At 39.5% G+C, this 26,511-nt stretch overlaps 2 protein-coding genes across 2 annotated transcripts; one reads left to right on the top strand and one right to left on the bottom strand.

The window, feature by feature from the left end:
• Positions 1–524: 524 nt before the first annotated feature.
• Positions 525–21,837, top strand: LOC124118925 (arrestin domain-containing protein 3-like). The gene is made up of 7 exons (XM_046481246.2): positions 525–727; positions 2,580–2,726; positions 9,749–9,975; positions 13,479–13,661; positions 13,970–14,152; positions 14,653–15,040; positions 16,095–21,837. Exons 1-7 carry the CDS (start codon positions 610–612, stop codon positions 16,241–16,243), a joined length of 1,395 nt encoding a protein of 464 aa, XP_046337202.1. The 5' UTR covers positions 525–609; the 3' UTR covers positions 16,244–21,837.
• Positions 21,838–23,048: 1,211 nt separating this feature from the next.
• Positions 23,049–23,507, bottom strand: LOC125372203 (keratin-associated protein 5-4-like). Its single transcript, XM_048381408.1, has one exon. It carries the CDS (start codon positions 23,505–23,507, stop codon positions 23,049–23,051), a length of 459 nt encoding a protein of 152 aa, XP_048237365.1.
• Between the last annotated feature and the right edge of the window lie 3,004 nt (positions 23,508–26,511).

Genomic DNA, 26,511 nt, shown 5'->3' on the forward strand with positions numbered 1-26,511 from the left:
ATCAACCGGAAAACAGCGTAGGTAACTTACATATCTCGAATGAGAACCGATGTTTAACCGAATGCATTGGATAAAGGGAAGTAACTCGGTTCGTTTGTGTCGTCTGCTATGAGTTTTGCGAACATAGTGACACTGCGGAAAAAAATATTCCGGACGTATGAATGAATGTAAGTCCTTCACCAGAGGTTGGGGAATTACAACATAGATTGTCATGATATCTGTAATCGAGGGCACATAGGCTTAATGTGTTGTCGTATGTGAGTAGGCCTATCGCAACTAGGCTACAACATCTACTACTGACTCAAGTACCAGAGACCATAAGTATATTAGGTCTCTGCTCTTACTGACGTCAGCGAATCTTATGCCTCTGATTATGGCTGTTATCATATAAAAATATTCTATGTGAAATATGCACAAGAAAAGTGTAACTGATATGGAGTTACGTTGGATTCGATCCATGTCTAACTACAACTACACGTCAGCTATTTCGAAATGTCGCCCTGAGACAGGAAGAGTTGCGCCCCCTGGCCTTACTGGTTTGCCACTGTTTTCGTGGGTATCAAACAAGGTCGAGCTCATCACAACGCTGCAACCAATTTGTTTACAAACATGGGGAAGCTGAATATCTTTGTGGTGTCCTTTAGCAACTTGCAGGGTGTTTACTACGCAGGCCAGGTCGTGCAGGGCCATGTCACGGTGGAACTTACAGACACTATGAAAATGAGAGGTATTATCTGACGTATTTAAGTTATGTGGGCTTGACGCGGGAATTTCACACTCGCAGATAACGGTTTAAAGAAACAATACTCGATCTTTAAAGAACTGCAGGGTATAGTTAGGTTCATTCTTATCAACTGACCCGTAGACGTCTACGTTCTGTCATGTTCGGGGTGTGGGGTAGGGGTGAAAAATTCACAAAGTGTAGACTAGTGACAGCCTTGCGTAATTTACTGCACACTTGGGACTGGAATGTCTACATCATAATGCTGTGCTGAGGATACTCTATCTACCTCTGCTTCATTAAACTGGAAATTTGTTGAAATATGGACTTTCATTGGAAACTGTCCTGTATGGATTAACAAGGCTTCACTGTATTGGAGAGGGTCATAGTGTTGATGAGACAGGCCTATCTAGATCTAGGCCTATATGTGAGTCATCTCGGAAATGTTGAAATATCATATTGTAGTTGTGCAATCTAGAAACAGTTCTGTGTGACTTGGAATGCAAAGAAACTGAACCCCTGTTTTGCAATACTTTCTTTGGTGCACATCTTCTGCTGTTAATGGAATATGATTATGCAACATGACAAACGACACCCTGTGAAACAAAATGTTCAATATTCCCAATTAATTGTGTCCTCCAGAATCTTCAGTAATTGTTCATATGTACTGCTGATCTTGAATTTACTGCTAGTATACACGGTTGTGCACTTGACTTATGTATACTTGTAGATCTATTGATAGTTTTTCCAGCAGTTTGCGATTGGTCAGCAAGTTGTAGGTGCTCAGAGATGAACTATGGTATATAATGTATACAATCAGTCAATGTATTAAATGTGATTCACTTAGGCAATTTACACAATGATTAATATTTCAGTCATTTTAGAAACTAACTTAAACAACTTGATTTATTTGATTAAAAATTATTGAGAAGCTTCAAAGCAACTATATTATGCTGGGATCAGAAGCCAAAAGATTAACAAAATATTAATTGACTTGCTTACTTTACTTACTCTATCATTTTCAGTTACTGGGTGATGAAATTCAACATAAAATGTGTTTGGAATTAGTTACCATAATAATAAGTGGACAGATTTTTTAATCAAGTTATTAAAATATTTTTAGGCATTTTGTAAATTGACAGTCATTTTACACAATGACTGTAACAAGTAGGAGGTATCAAACATTACTTTGATACCTTACAGTTAAAAATGTTCAGGTTTGGAATGAGAGTTAACTTTGTTGAGCAGTTAGTTTGTATGAATTCATCCCCACTTTAAGCCCTTTCCCAATGGATTGATGCTCATGATATCAATCACTGGATTGTCTGGTCCAGACTCAATTATTTATAGACTGCTGTCATACAGCTGGAATATTGCTGAGTGTGGTGTTAATCAACAAACAAACACTGCAATGGGACAAATAAGTGGCAGGAGCAATAAGTACCCGTCTCTATAACAGATGTCAAGAAGTTGCCACTGTCGAATGCCTTTTAAAATGGCAGGTGCTCCATTCATAAATCTGTGAAAGTGTTGATAAGATACTTGATAAGATGCAAGTCAGGCTGTATGGGTAATGCCAGCCTTCTAGAAACTGTCCCAACCCGAAACTATTTGAATAGTTTGTTTACAAAAACCATGGGAGGTAACAGTAAACCACACTTCTGGTACAGATAGACCACTACAATATTCAATATTGTACAAGTGTTTCAACCATTGGCGGCAACTGACCATGACCACAAATAAACATACAACAATCTCTACTGCCACATTACAATAGAATTGTTAAGAGATCAAGCACAAAGCCACTGTTGTAAGTGAAATAGTCTACCATTTTCTTATCTCCATAAACACTTTTCAGGAATTCGTCTTCGATTTGAAGGCAAGGCCTACGTACATTGGACTGAGAGGCATACAACTGGTTCTGGAGACAACCGACGTACAGAGACTCGCCACTACTCTGCTCGGGAACAGTACTTCAACCAGGACATCTTGCTGGCTGGTAGATGTAAGTACCAGGGCTTTACCATGTTTACAAATATACAATATACAAAATATTGCGTCCTGTACACATAAATAAATATTCTGTGGCAGCAGTGTTCTGCCAAAAAACTGAAAAAGTGGGGACAGGGACCCCTTTTGCATAATTACATGGGGCCATTTTGAAACTGATGGGGCCACACTGACAGATCATATGAAACTTATAACCCCATGGTATGCCGGTTATAGATGCAGAATCACTGTCCACAAGTAATGTTAGCAATGCACAGAATTTTCACAGGGCATCTTTCTCAGATATTACTTATTCCAGCAACAATTAACATCCGATGTCATATATTCAGCCTCAACAGTTTTGTTTGTGATCACTGCTGTTCTCGTTATGAAATTAGAATGTTTCTTTTTCATTGAATTAGATTTCACATGATTTATACAAAGCTGACATAACATAGTATTTCTTTCTGGGTTATGCTGCAACCATGTGTAGTCATGAAATCAGGTCCGCAGAAAATATTTATCTTTCTCGGTTTTTCTGCCTTTTCGCAGTCTTGACACCATGGTCACTCTCAGGTGAGCCAAGCAACACATTCTGTGTATCACTGGCGTCAATTGAAACAGAAACATCTTTGGCATTATCAGAATTATGACTACTATATTTGAAAAATGTGTATACTTGATTATGATTGGACCATTTGTGACTTTCAGCCAATGAAAAGTGCTGATAGTAAATTGAGACGCATAAGGCAAGACAATAACGACGTTTACATTCAATAATAGAAGCAGCTGTCATGTGATGTAAACTTTTTTGAGAAGTTATGGGTTCCCATAATTATATAAAATAAACCCATCTACCCACTGAGAGTAAATATCATGCGCCAATCAATGAAATATTGCGAGAATCCCATAATGCTGCTGCCTCAACAGAACACTGTGGTTGTCTGAATAATTGAAACAAATTCATTAGTAGTTATAATAACATGCACGAAAATATTACAGACGTTGTCTGATTTTGTTCACTCGATCGATAAGATTTGTTTCAAACAAGGAAAAGCCATCCATGTGGTTAAGTGAAGGATTCAACAATGCTTTATTTTTCATTTGTTGTTGGTACAGTGGTGGCTCAGACAGCTTTACAGCCGTAGAAACTAATATTAACAGTCCACTAGTCCTTATAATGAGAACATGTAGCAAAACCCTTAAAAATGGCATATTTCTACTGGTCCTTATGATACCTTAAGTAATGGGGCAGTTTGGCAAGGACTACAGGACTAGTGCCAATATCTAATGCTGCTTTATAATGAAATAGTGCATCTATTTAGTGAAGGGTAAATTTATAATGTGTTTAACTGGGTCTACTTGTTCATTAGGAGTTTACTTTTGTTATGAAATCTGGGATGATACTTGTGTGAGTCCTGACTTAACTTGTTTTTGAACATGACATCAATATTAGCAGGAATTCACTTGTAACAATACATTAACAGATAAAATAAAAATATGTAATAATTTTGAATTCATACTTAAAATATTCTTGTTTTGAACATTTTTGAAAACTTGACTATTTACTTTTTATACAGCCCCTACAATACAAAAAATGCAAATTCTGGAATGGCAACTAGTGATCAGTGACCCCTTAGCAACATTTCTAGCATGGATGCCATATTGTACTAAAAATGCCATAGGAAATATTTTCATGGATACTTGTCAGATTTCATCACCCCACTACAGATCCCAGCACATGTCGTCCGTAACCATGATAATAAGACAGACATATTTGAAGACAGGTTGTTTTGTACCGGGAAAAAAGAAATTACCGTATTCGACGTAATAAGCGCCCATGGCGATATTGGCTAGTGAACAATCCCAATTAGCACCCCTTCCGATTGACCAATGTACACGAGACTTATTTATTTGTGTATTATACGCATTCGTGTGTTATATGTACCCTTAATTATGGGCAATTAAATTCTGGAAAAGTTATCTGTTGTATAAAAAACATTTCAGGGTGTCAGCATAGACCACAAAATTTACGTTCACCATTTACCAAAATAACATTCTAATAAGAGCCCCTTATTTCTAATTTTGAGTGCGCCCTGGGCGCTTATTACGTCGAATATGGTAGTTGTACACTTTGATTTGAAGACTAATGGAAACAGTCATGTTATGTTCACAGCTGCCACCATGTTATGTTGTGACATTTACACGCAATTAGTTCCAATGTGGATTCCTGCCCATGGTGAATGACGTCCCACTGGAATAAGCTGTGCTGACTGGTGCAGCCATGACTTTTCACCACTGGCACTGGCTAATTTAGATATGACATGAACAGTCTACTCTCTTATTGAAATGTCAGAGCAGTACAAATGGAAATATTTCATTCTTTATTCAGCTTATGTTCCGTGATTACTGACATACCACACTAGAACTGGGCCAGTGTTACTTCAGTGTTTCCGGTCATATTTTTATCTGCCAGACAGATGAGCCGGCAGTGTACCAAAATACCGGTCATTTGTGATTTTTGTCAGTCATTAATAAATTCAATAAAATACAACATAAAACATACTGACTTGTTTATTAAAATTTGCGTTTCTCTACGAAAGATCTTCGTAGCTTGTTTGACAGTATTGTTGACGTCTGCGTGTAGATTCAACAGCATCAGGTTGTTTATCCGTTGTTGGGAAAGACGATTGCGACTGGCAGAGTGTATCCTGTTTTGCAAACTGAATCCACGTTCAGCATCAACGCTGCTAACTGGGATAGCAAGTGCTATCGAGCACAGAGTGGAAAAGTCGGGATAAATATCTGAAAGTTCAGAAATCACTGTCTTGCAACTTTGTTCGAACGAGTCGGCTCCAGAAATGGTTCTGTCCCATGGAAAGCCATCGAACACTGCATGGTTGTTTTAAACTTGAAAAGTCAGAATCTTCAAGGACCTCTGAAAGTTCTCGCAATCTGTTGTATCGCGTTGCTGAATATTCAAACAGTTTGTAGATATCATTCAATGTCCTTCTATAGTCCGCTACGACCTTCGAAATCTTCGCTGCATCGGCTGAAGCAAGTGCGACACAATGGGCTATGCAATGGACGTGCACAAGATATGAATTATGATCCTGCAACCTCTTCCCAACTCCTGTGTGTTTCCCGGTCATAACAGACGCACCATCCGATCCTAGACCGACCACTTTATCCAAAGGAATGTTCCATTGAGGCAAAATTTCAAGAATTTTTTCCATGATACATTCGGCTGTACCACTATGAACTGAAAAATTTCCTAAAAACACTGTTTCTGCCTTTCCGTCGTTAACGATTTTCACAAACAATATAAGTTTTTTTTCAACCGTGATATTTACAGTCTCATCGATAATGAGTCCAATAAACTTGCTTTTTTCAAGTTTAGATTTTAAATGTTCTTTAGTACTCTCAACAAGTGCATTCTCCATCGCGTCTATCGAGTCCGAATGAGTGTACGTTTCTCCCTGTAAATGTTCACATCCGTTCCGCTACTGCAGTTTGATTAGTTTAGAAAACTTGGAGGTAGCAATATTTTCTTGAGACATGAATAAAACTGTGTTTAACATTGCTGTTAATTTCTTGTCAGATTTGTCTGCTGCCACCTCCATATGCGCTGCCATTGCATTTTTGTGATACATCGTTGTAACGGCCTGATGATGAGAGGCGCTGTCTCTATGATCTTTCAAAGCAGATTTCTTGAGATTAATACAACCTTTAGTGAAACCGTTAGATTTTTTTGCTGCCTCGCAGATTCGGCAAAATATTGTGATTTTGTCGCCCTCCTCCTCAAAACGAAGCCACTTGAATTCATTCGACCACTCTGCATTAAACTTTCGCAGTACAGATTTCGTTTTCTTTTTCAAGTCTGGTTCGCTAGGCATTGTGTCCGAAGATTTCGAGGTCGAGGGAGTGTTTGATTCAATACATTCGCTCGCGTCAGCCGCATGTTTCCGTTTCAGATTAGCACTAGACGTCTCCACCCCAAAGAAAGTGGAAAGATTCGTCTGCTTCGCCTTCGGCATGTTTAATCTCGTGCCATGAGGCGTCAGAGATCACGTGATTACCAATGTCATCTATCAAGACAATATTATCCAATCAAAGCGAAGCACGTTAATTGGTGCGGGATAGTCATGCTATTAATAGATGGGGGGTTCCCTGGAATGCGAGACAGACGCTTGCGTTTCTGTGTTTGATGAATAAAGCCTATCAATTTATATGAGGCAAGTAACTGTTGACATGATCATATCTTAAAACAAACAATGTTTTATCGGACATGGTAGCTGACAATGTTCATATTTATCGGCTTGTTGATATTTTTATCGGTAAAAAGCCGGCAATTACCGGAGAACGGAAACACTGTACTTATTATGTTGACTACTGGTATATTGTGGTGGAAGTCAGGTTTATTTTCAGATAAATTGTATCATCAAATTTTCAACCTGAACGATGAGTTGTTTGATAGGCATTTCTCAGAAGCTGTCTGATGACAAAGTAGAAGCAATTTATGGATAACAACTTCTTTATCATTCTGTTTTAGCAACGTTTCGGTGAAGATCCTTGAACAAGACAGAATAATAAACATGGTACATAATTTGTAAAGTAGGGTCAAATAGGTATCAAAAGGAATCACACACCTCATGGAAGTTGCCATTTATTCGTCTAAAAATAAGATTACAAAAACTTGGAATCAACTGGAATCAGGTAATCACGAAACGGAATCCGAATCAAGGCGCTTCAAACACTTTCTCACAGCTGCCCCAAAATTTTGTTACAAATTTGAGGTGCAAAGTCACTTGACAAATCTCATTGCCTGTGCTACCTGACTACCTGACTGTGCCACCAGCGCCTCCTTCCCAAAAGCTCCTCTTCTTGGTACACTACCTGTGGCAGTGCAGGGTCAAGCCTCCCAATAAGGAAGGAGTTAGGTGTCACATGATCAAGGTCAGCCACATCAGTCGGGACATAACCTAGAGGTTTTGAGAGGCTGTACAAAGTCTCTGATGGTGCCTGATTGCTTCCCATCCCTTCAGTATCCAGACCTTTCGTCGAACTTCTGCCAAGAGGCGCTCCGGTCCATAATGGTTAAAGTTTTCATCAAAGTCCTTGATGATGAGTCTTGTTATGGGATGTTTAGGGTCGAGGACTATAGGGTGTTTGAGATTGTCTGGGAGTCCCTCAGCCTGTCTCAGTCTACCACCAACTCTTACCAGGCCTTCAGATGGGTCATATTCTAGATTCATCCTCTTAATGATGCAATTTCAATAGGAAAGAATTCCAGCTGAAGTTGTTGAAACAACAGTGTTTCCGCTTTCTCTATGAATTCAACTTTATCTAATTGATCACTTGCGGTCGCCCCGTCAAGGCACTCCTTGGTAGCCTTGACTAGTGATTCCCAGTTGGTGTACTGAGAACAATCAGAAAGGTTTACAGCTGAGATATTGCCACAGAAACTTTTCTTCAGTTCATCTGCTACCTCAGCAGTATAAGGTATATCACATTTGTCTATGAGTGTCGGCCATTTCTCAGAGGATTCTAGAAGGAAGGGAGGACCGTTCCTCCATCGGGAGGCAACACAGAGTTCCTGCTAGGTTAAACCTCTTGTGACATCATCGGCTGGGTTATCCTTTGTGTTCACATAACACCTGCTGTCTGCAGGAGTCAGGGATTGTATCTCAGAGAGCCGAGTCCCAACAAACACCTTGTACCGACAGGACTCTGACTGAAGCCATGTCAAGACAGTCACTCCACAATATGGTATCTTGGATCGTCAAGCTCAATTCTTTGTGAAGTATAGCGGCTAACTGTGTACCAGTAAGGGCAGCAGAGAGTCTAGGCATTGAGAGCTGCTTCTTAGGGACCACTCTACTTCTTGCTGCCACAAAACTGACAGCTATGTTACCGTTATTATCTTCATTTCTCAAGTAGGCAACTGAACCATGGGCACGCTCCGAAGCATCAAAGAATATGTGCACCTGTCTCTGTGACTGAGAAGGATCGTGGTTTCTAGATGTGTAGCTTCTTGGTAGACACACTAGAAGGATATCACACAGTTCAGATTCCCACTTACTCCATTGATCATGAAGTTTTCCGGTTTCTATCACAACATCCCATTCATGTTTCGATCTCCATAGATCCTGCACCAAGATTTTGGCTCTGGACGTGAATGGTGTCAAGTAGCTGATAGGATCATTCTGTGTGGCAAGGATCTGATACACTACTTTCATTGTCAGTCCACAGCTCGAATGTATCAGACTTGGCCTCTGCAGGCAAGTCTTCTAGTATCTCAGGTACGTTGCAAGCCCACTGACGGATGTCAAAGCCACCTTCAGCAAGCACCTTTCTCAGGTCTGTAACTAGTTTCTTCGCTTGGCCAGGATTCATCAGACTATCCAGGCAGTTGACTACGTAGAAAGCTTCACCAACACACTTATAAACTTCAGGGTTCTGTTGCTGATTGTCAGTCGCATGCTTCAGTAGGGCAAAGGTTGCCCAACATGGACTGAAGGATCCACATTAACAGTTGCACCACAGGAATGTGAGAATGGGTTTGTCTTCAGGTGGAACATACCCTTTATATCACCTGGGTACTGTCCAAATCTCAAGAACATGCCTAAGAGGGAGGATCCAAGGGTAGGACCCGGGAGAAGCTGGCTGTTGAGGTCTTGGTCCTTGTACTCGTAAGAGCAAATAATTATATTTTCCTTGTGATCATTGAAATTCCTGCATTCTGATCAGCTGAATTGGTCACGTGTTATTGCATTCATTTCTCAATGAATATAAAAAAAAATAAGCCACGCCCACCAAAGCTGACTACTTTTATTACTACGGAATGTCGGGGAATACCAATATTACCAATATTACATCCTCGCATGATTACAAAATGTGAATCTCATATCTTGTGTCCACCGCCGTGATATTACTGGAAAACTGAATGCAATGTAAAACATCTTCACTCACTCAAAGAACACTGGGTAGGATAGTGCCACTTTTCATTTCTGTCCTTTTTATGTCTGTTCCTTGTAGGGAAGCAGCAGTCTGGGGAGGACATCCATCTGCCTGCTGGCCGCCACACCTTCCCGTTTGCGTTTCAACTCCCACCTCAACTTCCATCATCCTTTGAAGGACAACATGGTCATGTTCGTTACACAGCTAAAGGAATCATTGATAAACCATGGAAATTCGACCACGAAACGAAAAGGCCATTTACAGTGATTTGTTTGCTGGACCTTAACAGAGATCCAAATGCCATGGTAAGTCATTTTAGTGAGGTCATGTTAGGTAAAAATGGACTGTTGCTCCATTTTTATGTAAAGAGTTACATTATGTGGTGATTATGTGGGCAAATCAATCAATCTTAGTGCTATGACGGTTGCCAAAACACTTGTGATAGCCATGGCGCTAAGATCACTTTGATATAATGACCCTGCAATGTCTATCTCCAGGAGTCACGGTGACAAAAATTTCACTGTTCACCACGTAATAATGTTCATGAGTCAGACAATCGCGTGATTGAATGATCAGTGGATGAAACATTTTTCAGATTTATTTTCAAATACAGATGGGTATTTGGTGGTTATTTTGGATTTTCTGCAGATGAACCATAAGGGTGATAACACATCATCGACTTCTTTTGAAACAACTGGTTATGGTTTGGGCGTGAGAGGTTTATGCAAATTAGACATATTCCCCAAACTGGGATTGTTTGGGACTTTTAGTGTGTTGTTTTGGGGACCTTGTAGAAATGCATTGTGGTGAAATAAGTTCCGTTGCAATTTGTTCAAAGTTGACTGAGAAAATTACCTAGATTGCCTGGACTATTAATTGAGTTTGGGTCTCAACAAGGAAGCCATCTCGAGAAATGCCTCAATAATGTCTGTGCAGAATTCTCTCCCTTGTGAGGGTCTGATGTTCATGGGCTTAATCCCCTGGAAGCAGAGGGACGTATATGTGCCTCCTCTTCAACTCTCACTTTAAAGTCGAATAAATTTTTTTAAGATATCACACACACACAGATACTCTTCATTTTTTTAATACTGTTGGAAATTGCCTGTTCTGTGATATCATCTGTGATGGCATTATATTCTGAGCAAAATTACTGAAAAATAAATAAGGTATGATAGCAAATGCTGTGCTTGAAAAACTGCACTTGTTTGAAATGTAAACAAAGCAAAAATCAGATTTTACACTGTGTAGCATTTTCTGCTATTTTGAGCTATCCATTCATCTATTCGTTGCATATTTTCGTTGCAACATTTTCAGAATATGCATGGGAAGATAATAGTAGGAAAAATTAGGGAACTAAAAATAGATACATTGCAACAATTAGATATTTTCAACAGAAATTCTCAAAGTTTCCGGCCTGTGTGACCCCATGACTGACCAGTTGCTGACGCAAAATCACACACAATAACAACTGTATTTATTGGAATTTCTGACTTTCCATTGGTTTCAGTGAAAAATATAACAACAAATAACAGTATACAGATTGTCTGAATGTTTCTGATTACTTACATGTCACATTTATGTATGTACCATCAGTGAATCAACCTTGTTAAATCCAGGTGCTGTTTGTAAAAGTCGGTCTGTAGTGATGTCATATGTCAACATTGTTGTACATATTGGGTAATTTCTTTGATTTAGAGGTCCTTGAATGAAAGCATACACATTCATTGTATCCTGCTGTTTATAGTTTAAATTATGATGCAGTTTTTGCATTTATTTGATAAAAAATTTCACACAATTAATTTCATTTTTTGAATGTTCAATATATCATGCGTAGATATAGGCCACAACATATATGAACCTTTGCTAATCTCCTGTTTGTTTAAACATTGTTTACATGAGAAATTGGTAAGTTTATGGTGTTGTATACAATGTTTCTTTTCTTCAGACAAGTGTTACAAGATGAAATGTAAATGTAGCTGCTACATGTACATATTTCTTGGGAGTGTAATAGTCAATATTATAAGTTCATATAAACAATGTCCATAAATAGGCGTTTCATTTGATTTTAAAACTAAAACTGAATATATTACTTTAACAAAATGGATAATAACTTTACTTTGAATAAATGCACACATTTCTAGAAGACTTGTCTTGGTCTTGGAATTGTTTTTAATGTCCTTCGATATACAGAACAGTGATATCTAATGATTTGCCAGGTGCATGTAAGTCAAATGATTTACGAATTCTTCCTCTCATTTTGCATTATATAACAAATGGGTTCACCCTTTTTTAAATATTGTGGTCACAGGATATTAAACTGTTTACTTTTTTTCTCCAAGAATTGTAAAAAGTATAAAAATATAACCTGTGCCATATGTACCCTACTGATGGAACCTTATACGATAACCCTGAGAGAGAGCTTTTGTCGCTTCTTTTATTATGTTGTTCTGAGATGAGATGAAGAGAAATAATTGTTTATCTATACAAGACATTATTTACATGGTTAAATCAGTCATTTTATGTTGTGTCAAAAAAGCGTCAAATTCTGTTTTACACATCAAAATTTTTCATACCATGAATGAAAATTAGGGGAGATATATGTTAATCAAATACCAGTGTCGTCGTTCTCCAATGATTCAAAGACATTAAATGAACCATAACGTCAAATAGAGTGGTATCATTTTTTTAGTAATTCATTACGTTTGATGATGAGATAGTGCTGCATTAATAATGGTGCAACATCAGTCAATTTACATTAATACAATCAGAAGAACTTTGAAATCTGAGGACTACTTTATAGGTCAGATAGAGCCATCCATTTTGCCATTACTTCTTTTATTTATGAAGTATGATTTCATCATTCCTTATGGGTTTTTTTATACCTAAATGTATAGTTTCAATATCAATATTTGTGTTGGAATAGTTTGGCTCCTCTTGAACAAAACACCCCCAGAATATATTGTCCTTACTCACAGCTAATTCTCAACAAGGGACCAGAGTTACAATAAGCTAGTGCTAAGCGTAGCGGAGTTATGCACCCTTTTCTTTGTATGTGTGTAACCTCTCTGTCGCCTTTTGACGTCATAGAGGAAAATCTAGTAGTTATACATACGCATATAACTCCATTTTATATATATTTATGTCGTTCATGAATCAGGCAGTATTTTGTTTCTGTAAAGCTGCTCAATACAAAAAATAATCGCACAGTACTTTTATAGGTGTACTTTAAAAAGCAGAGATATTTCCTTTTTTTCAACACAGAATCAATTCTTGAACAAGCCTAAACAGTGTCTTTTTTTTCAAACCGGTTTAATATCTGCAGTTTAATTTACACTTTCATATAGGAAATGTAATATTCTACATCTGTGCGTAATTTTATGGCCAGAGGTAGATCCAATGCCACGTGAGCGCAATTCTAGCACAACCTTCACTTTCCCGATCCTAGGAATATGTGCGTCAGAAAAAAAATGTGGCATCCAGGTTAAATCCCACATTTGCCCCAATCATCATCTTTAATTTCTTAAGACCATGCCTGCGCTTGCAGGTTTACTAAAGTGGTAAGTGTCTGCAACCAGTGACACTTTGGGCATTCCTCCAGATCAAGCAGTGATATAACTGGAATACTGCAGCATTAACACCCCTTTTGTTAGTTTGACTTCTATGCAGCTGTCTGTCACACTCAACTACGTTTTTTCTTGATCATGATGAAGAAATTTGACTTCATTCCTCAGTGATCAAATAAACATGTCAGGTCAAGATAGAGGACATCTTGTTGATTTCAAGATACAGAACTGCGGATTTCTTGTAGATACCTGCTCAAGGTGCCAACTCCAAGACACTTTGCTGCTGGTGCTGTGCATCAGGACCAATCTCTGCTAACTTCTCCATCGACAGACAGGGATATGTTCCCGGGGAAGCCATCATTCTCAAGGCTGAAATTGACAACCAGTCAAACAGGAGAATAAAGTCATCGTCTGTGAAAATGACAATGGTGAGTTTAATAATTCTGTAATTCAGTATTGTGTACATTATGATATGAAAATAATTCCACTAGATTACAAAATATTATTTCAGGTTTACTTTTTGATTTGTATTGTTTATAGTCATCATGGTCATTGGACAAAATTCAATGTTTTGTGTTAATGAAAATGAAATACATAGCTTCAGGTTTGCTGAGTAATCATTGATAGGCACTTATATTTCTGTTGTAGATGATGCATGTTTTACATATACGCTGAAGTTTCTTATCAAGTGGACTTGTATTTATATTATCCCATATCAAAGAATATTTGTTTGCAGGTGACAATGTTCCATGCTACCAGCAAAACAAGAACTTCAAGCCGTGTGATTGCCAAGCTGAAGCATGGTGAGATCGAAGAAGGGGGACACGATTACTGGAATGGTGACCAGCTGGTTATTCCACCACTGCCGCCATCGTTTCTTGCTGGTTGCAACATCATCGACATTAGATACAATGTACAGGTGGGATACTCGCAAAACTCTTTATCCATGTCTACTAACTGTTGTGTTGTTATATCTATATAGTAAGGTTGTGACGTGAAGCACAGTACGATACAGGAAAACTGCCATTTCAGGAGACATATTCCATCATCCAAGAGAATGAACGCAGTCAACACAGGTAGTCAAGTTAATTTATTGAACACAGGTTTGTTGTAAAGATAATATTTTACAATTGATTTTTTTTTTTTTCCACGATTCTCGTATGGTGGCACAGAGTGAAACATTACATGATTTTGCTGTAAGTTTTCAGACTGCAGTTAAACAACATTAACTCATTTCACTTCACTGCCGTCTTACTGTTCAACAAGGGATAAGGCATTATCATGTACTAGTTTCTGTGTGTATTGCTTGGACACTTGTAAATGTTTTTACTTTTCATGCTGACAGAATGAAGATTTTATAGAGCAATTACAGGTTCTCCCATGTCAGACACTGATCTGCGATATGTTTGCTATTCACAGTTTGAAGTGACTCCTTCAGGACCAAGCTTTGATCTTGACATCCCTCTACCAGTGATAATTGGCACCATCCCTCTACAAAGTGTCCTTGCTCAGCATCCTCCTATGGCACCTCCGGTAGGGGCCCCCATGATCATGCCAAATCCTGCAGGTGCTGGTGGAGCCTATCCCCCTCCTGGTGCAGGAGCCCCCCAGCCAGGAGCCTACCCCCCTCCTGGTGCAGGAGCTTACCCCCATCCTGGTGCAGGAGCTTACCCCCCTACTGGTGCAGGAGCGGCCCAACCAGGAGCCTACCCCCCTCCTACCGGAGCCTACCCCCCCGGAGAGTCTCTGCCCCCAGGAGCCCCACCAGCCTATCCTCCAGGGATGCCAACCGATTTGCCAAATTTGCGTGAGTAGCACTACTTCGTATGTGAATTTGTCGAAAACAGGGATTGAATTAGGAAGTATACCTGCAGTGTTTTGAAATTTGAGCTAGTCAAAAGCATAGATTAGATACTTCTCATTTCAATTTGAAAATGAATGTTTAACCTGAAGGAAAAACAATCTTTGCCAAAACTTGTAGCTAGGATTTGCGGAATCGCATAATAATCATGTGCCCACTATACCTGTATACACAGGAAAGTATAGTACTTCAAGTTTTGTATAGTTTTGTATCGATACATGAACTATCAATATCTTTCGTCACCACTCGCCCTTTTCTGTAACCTGCAAGAAGACTCGTCCCCTATTGATAAATGTTATGTGCTGTGTGATTGACTTCAAGTACTTCGTTCTAAGAGTCCATCAGGAATAATTTTTGACTTTACATATGTCGTGCACCTAAAATATCCCCAACATTCAGTTTAATGTGTTCAAACATGCTGTATAATAACATAAGTACTGACGTGGAAATAAATATACACATATGGGGAAATATATGTAAATCATTACGCGACAAGTTGACAATTCTTTTAGGTATGCTCGTTTGCGCTTAGATGGAACCCATTTGAAAAAAATGGCCATGAGAGGGGCACAAGCTGCTATTCGTCTTGTCCCTGAATAACATGAGTTGGTCATGAATGTTGTCAATATGATACTCGTATTGTGGCACAGCTTCATTATTGGGATGCACCACCCTAAACCCTGGTTGTTGGAAAAAGCTATTGTAATGTTTGTGTTGTCGAATGTAGATTTCACAACTTGACGTATTGTGAGAAGGGGTTCGTCTGTTCTGTGGTCTCCTCAGTTACAAATACTGACTGTTGTATGCCAGATTCAGTGTCTTGTTCTCAGTTAAGCCAGACAAATATCTTATGAGTTCAAGGGGCACATAATGATTGCTGCAATACAATTGCTAGGATACCTGGTATTGTTTGTTCTAGTTATCATGTCGTCCATGTAGAACGAGTTGTTTCTGTCACTACACATTACTGCAACACAATGAGTATCATTAATCGTTTCAGCGCCTCCCTCCTACGGAGAGTGTGTGTTCGGCAAGGTCGACATCAAGGAGGAAGGGGAGAATGAGCACCTGCAGGGAGACAACAGATATGCTCCCGTCTACACGTACTACGACTGGGGCCACAAGCCCTCCGCCCCTCCAACAGAGTAGATATCAGGGGAGCTGAGGTGGATTATAACTCCTATGTGTACCATCAGAGGGGCCACAAGACATCTGCTCTTGCTATGGAGTCAATATTGTAGTTATCAGTAGGGGAGGGGTATACTAGATAATAACACCTGCATACATGTACTATGAGAGGGGCCACAAGACAGCTGCTCTTGCTATGAAGTCAATATTGTAGTTACCAGTAGGGGAGGGGTATACTAGATAATAACACCTGCATACATGTACTATGAGAGGGGCCACAAGACAGCTGCTCTTGCTATGAAGTCAATATTGTAGTTATCAGTAGGGGAGGGGTATACTAGATAATAACTCTTGAATTGAGGTACAACTATTTTAAACCAACTGTCTGCCCTTATCCTGTGCCTATGATATTTCAGACGGACAAGTTATCTTCAAAGTCCCCTATCCCGCAAGTTTGGTAACCTATTTTTCTCATTATGTTTTACTGACTCCAATATTTTGACTGACTTCATGAACATATTTCAAATTCATGTTTCCATGGTAACCATATTGCAATTTATATTTGCCATGTATCAGTCATTATGTAGATGATGTTATTAAGCTTGCTTCCCGCATCTGCTGCATCGGTGTATCTTTACACTCCCAACTGTGAAATAACATTGTGTTGACAGGCTATACACCAGTCAAGCAAACAGTCAATGTACCATGTCCATGTGTGACAGTATTGACATTTTTATTCAGTATTTTTATTGTTTTATTATGCTGATATTTATATATATATGTACACACACACATGTTTGATTGTGTGTCATGTACCGACAGCGTTGATCTTTGTTCATAATATCAATCACTGAATTGTCTGGCCCAGACACCCATCATATAACTGTTATGCTACAGATTGTCATCCTTTATCCATACACTTTGATTGAACCTCATGTAAATAGCTGAATCAGATATTCAACAGCCATTGCCTGATAAGCAAATAATTTACATTTTATATACATGTTATATGTTATAATATTACTGTAGTTTCTACTTAATAAGTAAAGCAAAATAATTTTATGTTATATCCACCACGCCTTACTCAAGCCACACTTTATTTCTTAGTTCATGGTTTTTGATGGTTACACATTTTTTTTAAGGTAAAACAAAATGCATTGTACATTATTTTATTAATCATCTTCGGGGGTTGAATTGGATTGGTAAGTGTTTGTCTGGGTCCTCATAAATATTTTTAATCAAATTTCACACTTGTTGGGATGATTTATCATTGGAATGTTTTTATTGTTGTTATGTATTCATCCCATGAATTGGTTTTATTGTCAAATCAACACCGTTGGTGATGTAAAGAAAACCCATTGTCATTCTGATTTCAATATTTTTTGTATTGGATTTTCAAGTTTTATGGTTATTGGATCCATAACCAAGCAAAACAATACCAAGGCCTTAAATACAGTACCCCTAGTGATGGTTGCTCAGATGGGAAAGTTTCTGTTGCATTGTCCTTGCCTGCTCAGACACAATTTATGGATAACAACTTCTTTAGTTTACTGTTATCCATAAATTGTGTGTGATTTGTCATCAGTCAGCTTCTAAGTAATGCCTATCAAACAATTGTCTGCTCAGGCCGTTTTATGTTGTGGTTCTCATGTGTTTCACAAATATGAAAAATGTTGTGATGACTCTATTATTTTGTTTTGTTTAGCCATGAACATGAGATTTTTTTAAACATATTTCAGTAACAAATAACATTTTTTGTTATTCAAAATACAGTTTTATGAATGAAAGAGGGAGAAACTCAGTAATATTCAAAATGCACCTTTTTAATTGAAGCTCAAATTCGTTATGAAATGCCTGAAGCAGAAGTGATTTGACAGAGTGAATGTCAACTTTGTATTACCTGCACTCCCAGCAGTTGTAGAAAAATGTGTATGTCATGATCATTGAAAGTGAAGGAACTACATTGCTCCTATTTGAATGTCCAGTGTAATGATGTATGTTTACACTATAAAAATATATCCACAGTTTAATATCATGAGGACAATGTTGATACTATAGGAAGTGGAGTTGAAATTGTAAATCATCATATTTAGACTTTCATTGCAATATTTACATTCACCAAGTTTGTTTTCTCCTGTTTGTTTATCTGAAGCAATATGAATTTAATTTTACTGTACATTTAATACAGTGGATTCTGTCTAAACCAGACTGCAGAGTTGCGTCCCTTGGTTGCGTCCCTTGGGCATGCCAGAAACCTATGATTGTGGTCTCGAATCCCGGTTCACCACGATTATGTTTCTAGGTTTGTCAGCACCATACCCGTGCTCGTGGGTTTCCTCGAAGTGGTAAATGTCTGAGACCTGCATCACTTTGGGCTTTCCTCCCACATTAAGCTGACACGCCGTGATATACTACATGTATTTACACATCTCACCCGTACATCCGGTAAGCTGTTCTCATCAATGGACAATATGTTTTACAATGTAGACTGATGCCCAGAATGGCCTCATCAGTAACATACCGTAGTTTGAGTCTGTCTGATCCGACTTTAATCAAGGTCTCAGTTTAGTTTCGACTGATTCCACTGTATATACAAGATAGCAAAATCTTCCCGAAACTTGTACTCCATGCTCTGATGTGTCATTTGATGGATGGGGCTGTATGTGTGTTGTCCAATTGGTCAGCGTCAGTCATCATCCAGTCAGGCCAGTTCTAGCTCAGATTCTCAGGATTCATACAAGCAATCAATGTCAGCACCAAGGCTCTGTACACTTTCATCATCCTGGTAAGGCCACACGTTTTTTTACATGCGTTACCAATTTTTTTGCAGGAAAATTCCTGTCAGTAGGTGGGAAAAAGAATTCAATTTTCTTTTAAATTTCTGCTCCACTGCAGGTCGCCTGGTATGAAAAATAGAAATGGTTTAAAGTGGGAGAAGAGCCTGAGACACAGCTGTTGCTATAAGCAATACAAACCTGACGAATCAAGTGAGAATACTGTTGTGTATATATGTATCCTATCAACTTCAGCAAAACCCAACAAACATTTTTTTGATTCCAATGTGATAGATGTAAACTTCAGTGGGTCCTTGTTTAGAAAATTATAGGCTGGATATAAGATAGAGCAAATTCTGATTTATTTTTGTTTTCCTTTTCAACAATATTTACAGATGACAGGCCCTTAAAGCAAGTGAAAAAAGGTTTGGTCTTATATGAGTACCATTTTGTGAAGAAATTGCTAAACATTTTGTTCTCTGACATGTCATTATTTAATAAACTTGTGTGTGTGTATATATATATAAATATATATATATATGAAGGCAACCAAAGACATATTTTGTCTTCCTTGTTGACATTACCTTTGATTGTTTTGTGGTATATGCATGCCTGGGATAGCAACATATTTAATTTGCTGTTTCTATTTTTTGACATTTGACCTATTGTGCCTTTTTCTGTCAGTGTTAAGGAATGAATAGGTTAGGGTGTGTCTGACTTCATTAGGAAAATGGTGAGCATGAATTGTCAATAGACTGTTAACACGTTGTCAGTATACAAGTAAGGGGCAACCAATTGATATTTGGAGGGGACCCTGGTTTCTTTTTGCAATAGAAAATGTTTGCACGAAAATGCTGTAAAATATAAATAAATGCCTCACTGGACATGCCTAATCTTCTGAAAATAGTGTGATGTTGGTACTCTCAAAACTGTTAGCTCTCACTTTCAAAAAATGTTTTTATTAAAACAAATATATTCTGTATAACATAACTTTACTGTTATACTATAGTACTGTTCTTGCAGTTATATTTTTTGTCAGCCATCAAGCAGATTTTGCAGTGGCAGGCTATGTGATTTCCTAGTACATAACATTTGTGATGCAAGATGATGTAAGTCAAAACTATTTTTTGATTCAATGTTCTAGTTTTCATATTTGTTGCCAAAATGTCCTTAGTAGGTTTTACTCTTACATGTCATGTGACAGAAGAATATATTCATGTCACAAGACGCTTCTGTTCTGGAAGCTTTTTGCTAATGCTCAGTTACAACCTTTAAGGTGAAACAGATGAACTCCAAAACTGCTTTTGTCTTCCTGTTTTGTGTCTTCTGAATGCCCAGAATACTAGTGAATGGATAATCAGATTTCATAAGATATTATCATATTTTACAAGGTTTAAGCAGTAGGGGTGAAACGATACAGCAAGGTCACGATATATATCGCGATATGCATATTTACGTCAAATCTAGTGGAAATGTCTTGACTTTAAATATTTCAGAGCAGGTTCAAAAGGCAAAGCTAGCTGTAGACACATGTTCGTTGTGGCTATTTTTAGTAGTGAACTTAATTAGAACACCTTTTGCGATTTTTTACTGACAAATACGTTGGGTGGTCATTAAACGAGCAGTAATCAATTTAAGCAAGTGTATCGTTTTGTATCGTTACAGAAAAAAATGTATAGTGTATCGTATCGGCACACGAAATCAGTTAATTTTAGTGTTTAGTGTTCAGTGTTCAGTGTATGATCAATGGCATACTGCTGTTTGACCAGTACATAGATGGGTATGACCTTTCACTGATCACTGAGTAAGAAGCATCAATCGCAAGGTCTATTACACCTACAATTGTGATAGCTACAACTATGTCATGTATCTTACATCAGCAGATTTGTGCAGTGGTAAGTTGATATTGTTAGTAATTGTAAGGCTGTTGTTTTTTAACTTATCTACATTTTTTGACAATCGTTTGAGCTGTTATGCACGCATAGTTAATGGAAGCCTGTACTGAAGACCCTCTTTTGTCTTCACGTTCACCAGGCAGTTCTCATGTGTTCACACAAGCTTGTGTGTGTTATTATTATTTATGTTTTTGTTGTGCTCAGTGATACTTCACGATGCTCACTTTTGTGACAACTATCACAGCCGATAGCTTCAGGTCCAACTGTATTCCACCCTGTTGTCAGTCACTCAGACCCTGCAGAATAAATTAAAAAATGATTCCAATTTAAGTCTAGAATGATTTGGCAAGTGGAGAGTGCCTCTGCTCTAGCTCCGAAATTAAGTATTATTCTGTGCTCCATTTGGATTGCATTTTGTAGACATATATTATTAAATATGATAACATTATTTCTGGAACTAAATGTTTGTCTAACCTTCCTGATGCATGTCACAGTGTTGTTTATAAACCATGAGGAGGTGGGGAAGAGTGATAATTGTTTTGAGCAATTGTAGGATGCCACCTCGTAGGATCCCTCATACTCACCTTGAATGTTACCTGTTCATCCCTCATTCTTGCTTACTGGGAAGATTAATTCCTTATCCTGCCTTGTGTTTTACAACCACTCAGTGGTATATCAGTGTGAATAACAACGGGTGAATCGGACCACAATATTTGTGTAATTATCGTAGATGTGTTCATCATACTCATGTCATTTGTACTGTCAGGTTTTATAATAGGCCATAGAATTTTTTAAAATATGTTATTTAATATTTTGAGACTCAATGTTACCAATGTACAGGTGCTTCTTAGCCCAAGATACAACATTTTGTTGAAGTTTACCCTTTTGTAACAAAGTTTAACTCTCTATTACCATGTTGTACCAAATAAAGTCATACACTTTGGTATTCTTGTTATGTTATGTATATGATGATCATGATGAACATCCTGTGTTGGTCACCAGCACCCTGCAACTTCCTGTGTTGGTCCGAATCACCCTGCAACTTCCTGTGTTGGCTCCAGCACCCTGCAACTTTCTGTGTTGATCCCCAGCACCCTGCAACTTTCTGTGTTGATCCCCAGCACCCTGCAACTTCCTGTGTTGATCCCCAGCACCCTGCAACTTCCTGTGTTGATCCCCAGCACCCTGCAACTTTCTGTGTTGATCCCCAGCACCCTGCAACTTCCTGTGTTGATCCCCAGCACCCTGCAACTTCCTGAGTTGGCTCCAGCACCCTGCAACTTCCTGTGTTGGCTCCAGCACCCTGCAACTTTCTGTGTTGATCCCCAGCACCCTGCAACTTCCTGTGTTGATCCCCAGCACCCTGCAACTTCCTGTGTTGATCCCCAGCACCCTGCAACTTCCTGTGTTGGCTCCAGCACCCTGCAACTTCCTGTGTTGGTCCGAATCACCCTGCAACTTCCTGAGTTGGCTCCAGCACCCTGCAACTTCCTGTGTTGGCTCCAGCACCCTGCAACTTTCTTTGTTGATCCCCAGCACCCTGCAACTTCCTGTGTTGATCCCCAGCACCCTGCAACTTCCTGTGTTGATCCCCAGCACCCTGCAACTTCCTGTGTTGGCTCCAGCACCCTGCAACTTCCTGTGTTGGTCCGAATCACCCTGCAACTTCCTGAGTTGGCTCCAGCACCCTGCAACTTCCTGTGTTGGCTCCAGCACCCTGCAACTTTCTGTGTTGATCCCCAGCACCCTGCAACATCCTGAGTTGATCCCCAGCACCCTTCAACATCCTGAGTTGTTCCCTACCACTGTGCAACTTCCTGTGTTGGTCACCAGCACCCTGCAACTTCCTGTGTTGGCCCGAATCACCCTGCAACTTCCTGAGACGGCTCCAGCACCCTGCAATTTTCTGTGTTGATCCAAAGCACCCTTCAACATCCTGAGTTGTTCCCTTACACCGTGCAACTTCCTGTGTTGGTCACCAGCACAGCGCATCTTCTTGTGTTGGTCCCCAGCACCCTGCAACTTCCTGTGTTGGTCAACAGCACCTGCAACATCCAACAGCTTCCTGCAACATCCTGTGTTGGCCACCAGCACCCTGCAACATCCTGTGTTGGACACCAGCACCCTGCAACAGCCATTGTTGGCCCCTAGCACCCTTTAAAATCCCATGTTGGTTCCCAGCACCCCGCAACATCCTGTTTTGCCACTCAGCACACTGCAACATCCTGTGTTAGTCCTCAGCACCCTGCAACATCCTGTGTTGGACCCCATCACCATGCAACATCCTGTGTTGCCACCCAGCACCCTGCAACATCCTGTGTTGGTTCCCAGCACCCTGCAACATCCTGTGTTGGACCCCAGCACCCTGTAACATCCTGTATTGGTTCCCAGCACCCTGTAACATCCTGTGATGCCCCCCAGCACCCTGCAACATCCTGTGTTGGACCCCATCACCATGCAACATCCTGTTGCCACCCAGCACCCTGCAACATCCTGTGTTGGCCACCAGCACCCTGCAACATCCTGTGTTGGCCACCAGCACCCTGCAACATCCTGTGTTGGCCACCAGCACCCTACAACATCCTGTGTTGGACACCAGCACCCTGCAACAACCATTGTTAGCCCCTAGCACCCTTTAAAATCCCATGTTGGTTCCCAGCACCCTGCAACATCCTGTGTTGGACCCCAGCACCCTGCAACATCCTGTGTTGGTTCCCAGCACCCTGCAACATCCTGTGATGCCCCCCAGCACCCTGCAACATCCTGTGTTGGACCCCATCACCATGCAACATCCTGTTGCCACCCAGCACCCTGCAACATCCTTTGTTGGTCCCAGTTCAGTGGCTGACAATTGTACGCAGTAATTACAAATATTCTACGTTTAAAAGAGTAGTTGGCAGAAATATTCTTTGAATGACATGGACTAAAGACATACTCCCAGGGGGACAATAATTTTACAATCAAACCCATTCGAGGATACAGCCACGAACAAACTCATATATAATAAATTCATTCTACCAATTTTAAAAGGTAATTGATTTTATCACAATTTATTATACAGTTCTATTTCTTTTATAAACCCAACAATTAAATGAGAACTAATATTTAAAAAAGATCCTTTTATGGATGAAAGTTTGAAATACTTATCTCTTCTGATGGAAATATCAACACAGTCAACCAGCACATGCTTGACGGTGATTCTTTCATCACAAGGGATACAAAATGGAGGATCCTCAGTTTGCAATAAATATTCATAAGTATATCTGGAATGGCCAATACGACATCGTCATCAAATCAGGACTGACAACCCAAGTATAGTAGAACATGGATATAACGAACTACAAGGGACCGGAGAAATCAGTTCGTTATATACGTTGTTCGTTATATACGCTCGGAAACGTCCGCCATCTTGGGCTAAAGCAACACACATACACGTTTATACACGTTTCCTCCCGCATCTACAGGTGATTCAGTTAAAAAGGACCCAATGATAGATACAACTTAAAAACATTTTTATCCAATGGTAGGAAGACATTTTACGTCTTAGCAATGTTTGTTTTAAGTAAGGATAAGAATTTATGGATGAACAACGTCTTTATTACATTTTAAGAGCGACGTTTCGGTGTAGGTTCTAACACCGTTATCAAGCAAGTGATTTACAGAGTGTGGTTGGCAAGTATATATACAAGTAGGAGGCAGTGTTTATACAGTAGAGTAGAAATTGTTATACTAGAGTAGAGAAGCCTGTTATGTACACGCAGGGGTAGTGGTGACAATCATAGGTGAAGTACGTCACACAAACAAAGGATGAAGCCAGTAATATAAACAACGGGATTATGGTTGAATTGGGTCTTTGATGAGTTGATGGTACGCCGGAGGTATGTAATAGCCTTGGTTACGGTTGATTGACGGCTGGTGTCTTGATGTTGATGGCTTCTGGTAGTTTCCTGATCTTGAAGTCTTTGAGGTTGGTGGCGAGGGTTGTGACTCTCTCCCACTGAATGCTGTGGCTTGGGTTGTCACGGATGTGGTCTGATTTAGAGTCATCTTTGGAGACTGAGCTTTGATGTTCTTTAATTCGGGTTTTGGGGGGCCTAGATGTTTCTCCTATGTAAGCTTGTCCACAATTGCATGGAATGTTAAATTAATAAATCAAATACTTAAAAGCTCCAACGACCTAACTAAGGCAGGCAAACAAATAACCTTCTTGTGGATACCAGCCCACGTAGGAATATACGGTAATGAAAACGCCGATAAAGCAGCTAAACTATCCCTCAAAATCCCAGAAATAAGCTTAAACTTACCCATCTCAAAATCAGAAATTAAAAGTGTAAACAAGCAAAAAATCACAAAAAATGGCATAACCTATATCTAAACTCGAATAGCCAAACCAAAAAAGTGCTCAGCAAACCACTAACCAAACCAAAAATTCTCCATCCATCCAAAAAAATCGACAGAGTAATCACTAAACTCCAAACAGGACACACCAACCTAAATAACCACCTATTTTTTTTTTAAAAACACACTACAGGTAACTGCCCACACTGCAAACAACCACAAACCCCAGAACACGCACTCATCCACTGCACACACTACCTAACACATCGAACCGCATTACGAACCACCCTCAATCTAAACAAGGCTCTAACTATAGAAGCAATACTAAACCCACAAAATAAACTAGAAAACTTCAAGGCCTTAGGCGTATTCTTAATAAAAACGGAACTAATAAAACGCATCTAAAAACACAATAACGTACCAAATCAAAATCACATAAACAAACAAACATCCACCATACCCAGCTCCCTTAGTTCTCCTCCCCAATCCCATCGGCATCTATTCCAAATCTCAAAATTCCCAAATTCTATATAAGCAACCCCTAAAACCCCCCTCTTGGGTTGCACAGACCACCTTCGCCCCTTTCGGAAACACAATAAATGGCCTGGCCGGGCCCGTGTGCGAAATACGCATCAGTCGGAAAGCGCACGTTAAATCTCCAAAGTAAGTAAGTAAGTAAGTGCATGGAATGTGGTACACTGCTCCTGATGGTTCTAGCTTGTGGCTGGATGGTGGTTTCCCTGTGGCTTTAATTGTGTTCTGAATGGTATGACTTCTCTTGAAAACTGCAACCAATGTTGGCCTGTTTCTTTAAGAGTCTCTGGATTTTGTGGCTAACTGTTCCAAAGTAGGTGTAACCGATATTTGGTTTAATTTCATGTAACTTACTTCTTCTGCATTAGATCTCGGAAGTAAATCTAATAATTGGTTTATAATCAGTGTATGGGATCAGAAGTGGTGTTACTGATTTGTTGAGGGCTGCGTTTGCTGCAACCTTGCTGCAATCTTGCTGCAGCATCAGCCAACGAGTTGCCAATGATACAAACCTGGCTAGGCAACCAACAGAAGTCGATGTTGTTTGGCCAGTAGCAAGATCATTATGTAGTTCAATTATGTCAAGTAAAATTGGATGCTGGTACGGATTATTTGGAATAGCCCGAAGACAGGACAGAGTCTGAAAATTAATGAATTGCTGATGTTTAGACTGTTTGGTATATTCTAGAGCTGTTAAAACGGCATTTGATTCGCCTGTAAAAATGGAAGAGTAACCTGGCAACCTAGT

This window comes from Haliotis rufescens, unplaced genomic scaffold (genome assembly GCF_023055435.1).
Source record: "Haliotis rufescens isolate VD_foot unplaced genomic scaffold, xgHalRufe1.0.p SCAF_1, whole genome shotgun sequence".
In the NCBI taxonomy this organism is placed as follows: domain Eukaryota; kingdom Metazoa; phylum Mollusca; class Gastropoda; order Lepetellida; family Haliotidae; genus Haliotis; species Haliotis rufescens.

Coding starts and splice junctions, on each gene's coding strand:
- LOC124118925 (XM_046481246.2), top strand. CDS start 610: ATGGGGAAGCTGAATATCTTTGTGGTGTCCTTTAGCAACTTGCAGGGT. Junction 728..2,579: donor AGACACTATGAAAATGAGAG/GTATTATCTGAC, acceptor AACACTTTTCAG/GAATTCGTCTTCGATTTGAA. Junction 9,976..13,478: donor ACAGAGATCCAAATGCCATG/GTAAGTCATTTT, acceptor GATTTCTTGTAG/ATACCTGCTCAAGGTGCCAA.
- LOC125372203 (XM_048381408.1), bottom strand. CDS start 23,507: ATGGTTGTTGCAGGGTGCTGGTGTCCAACACAGGATGTTGTAGGGTGC.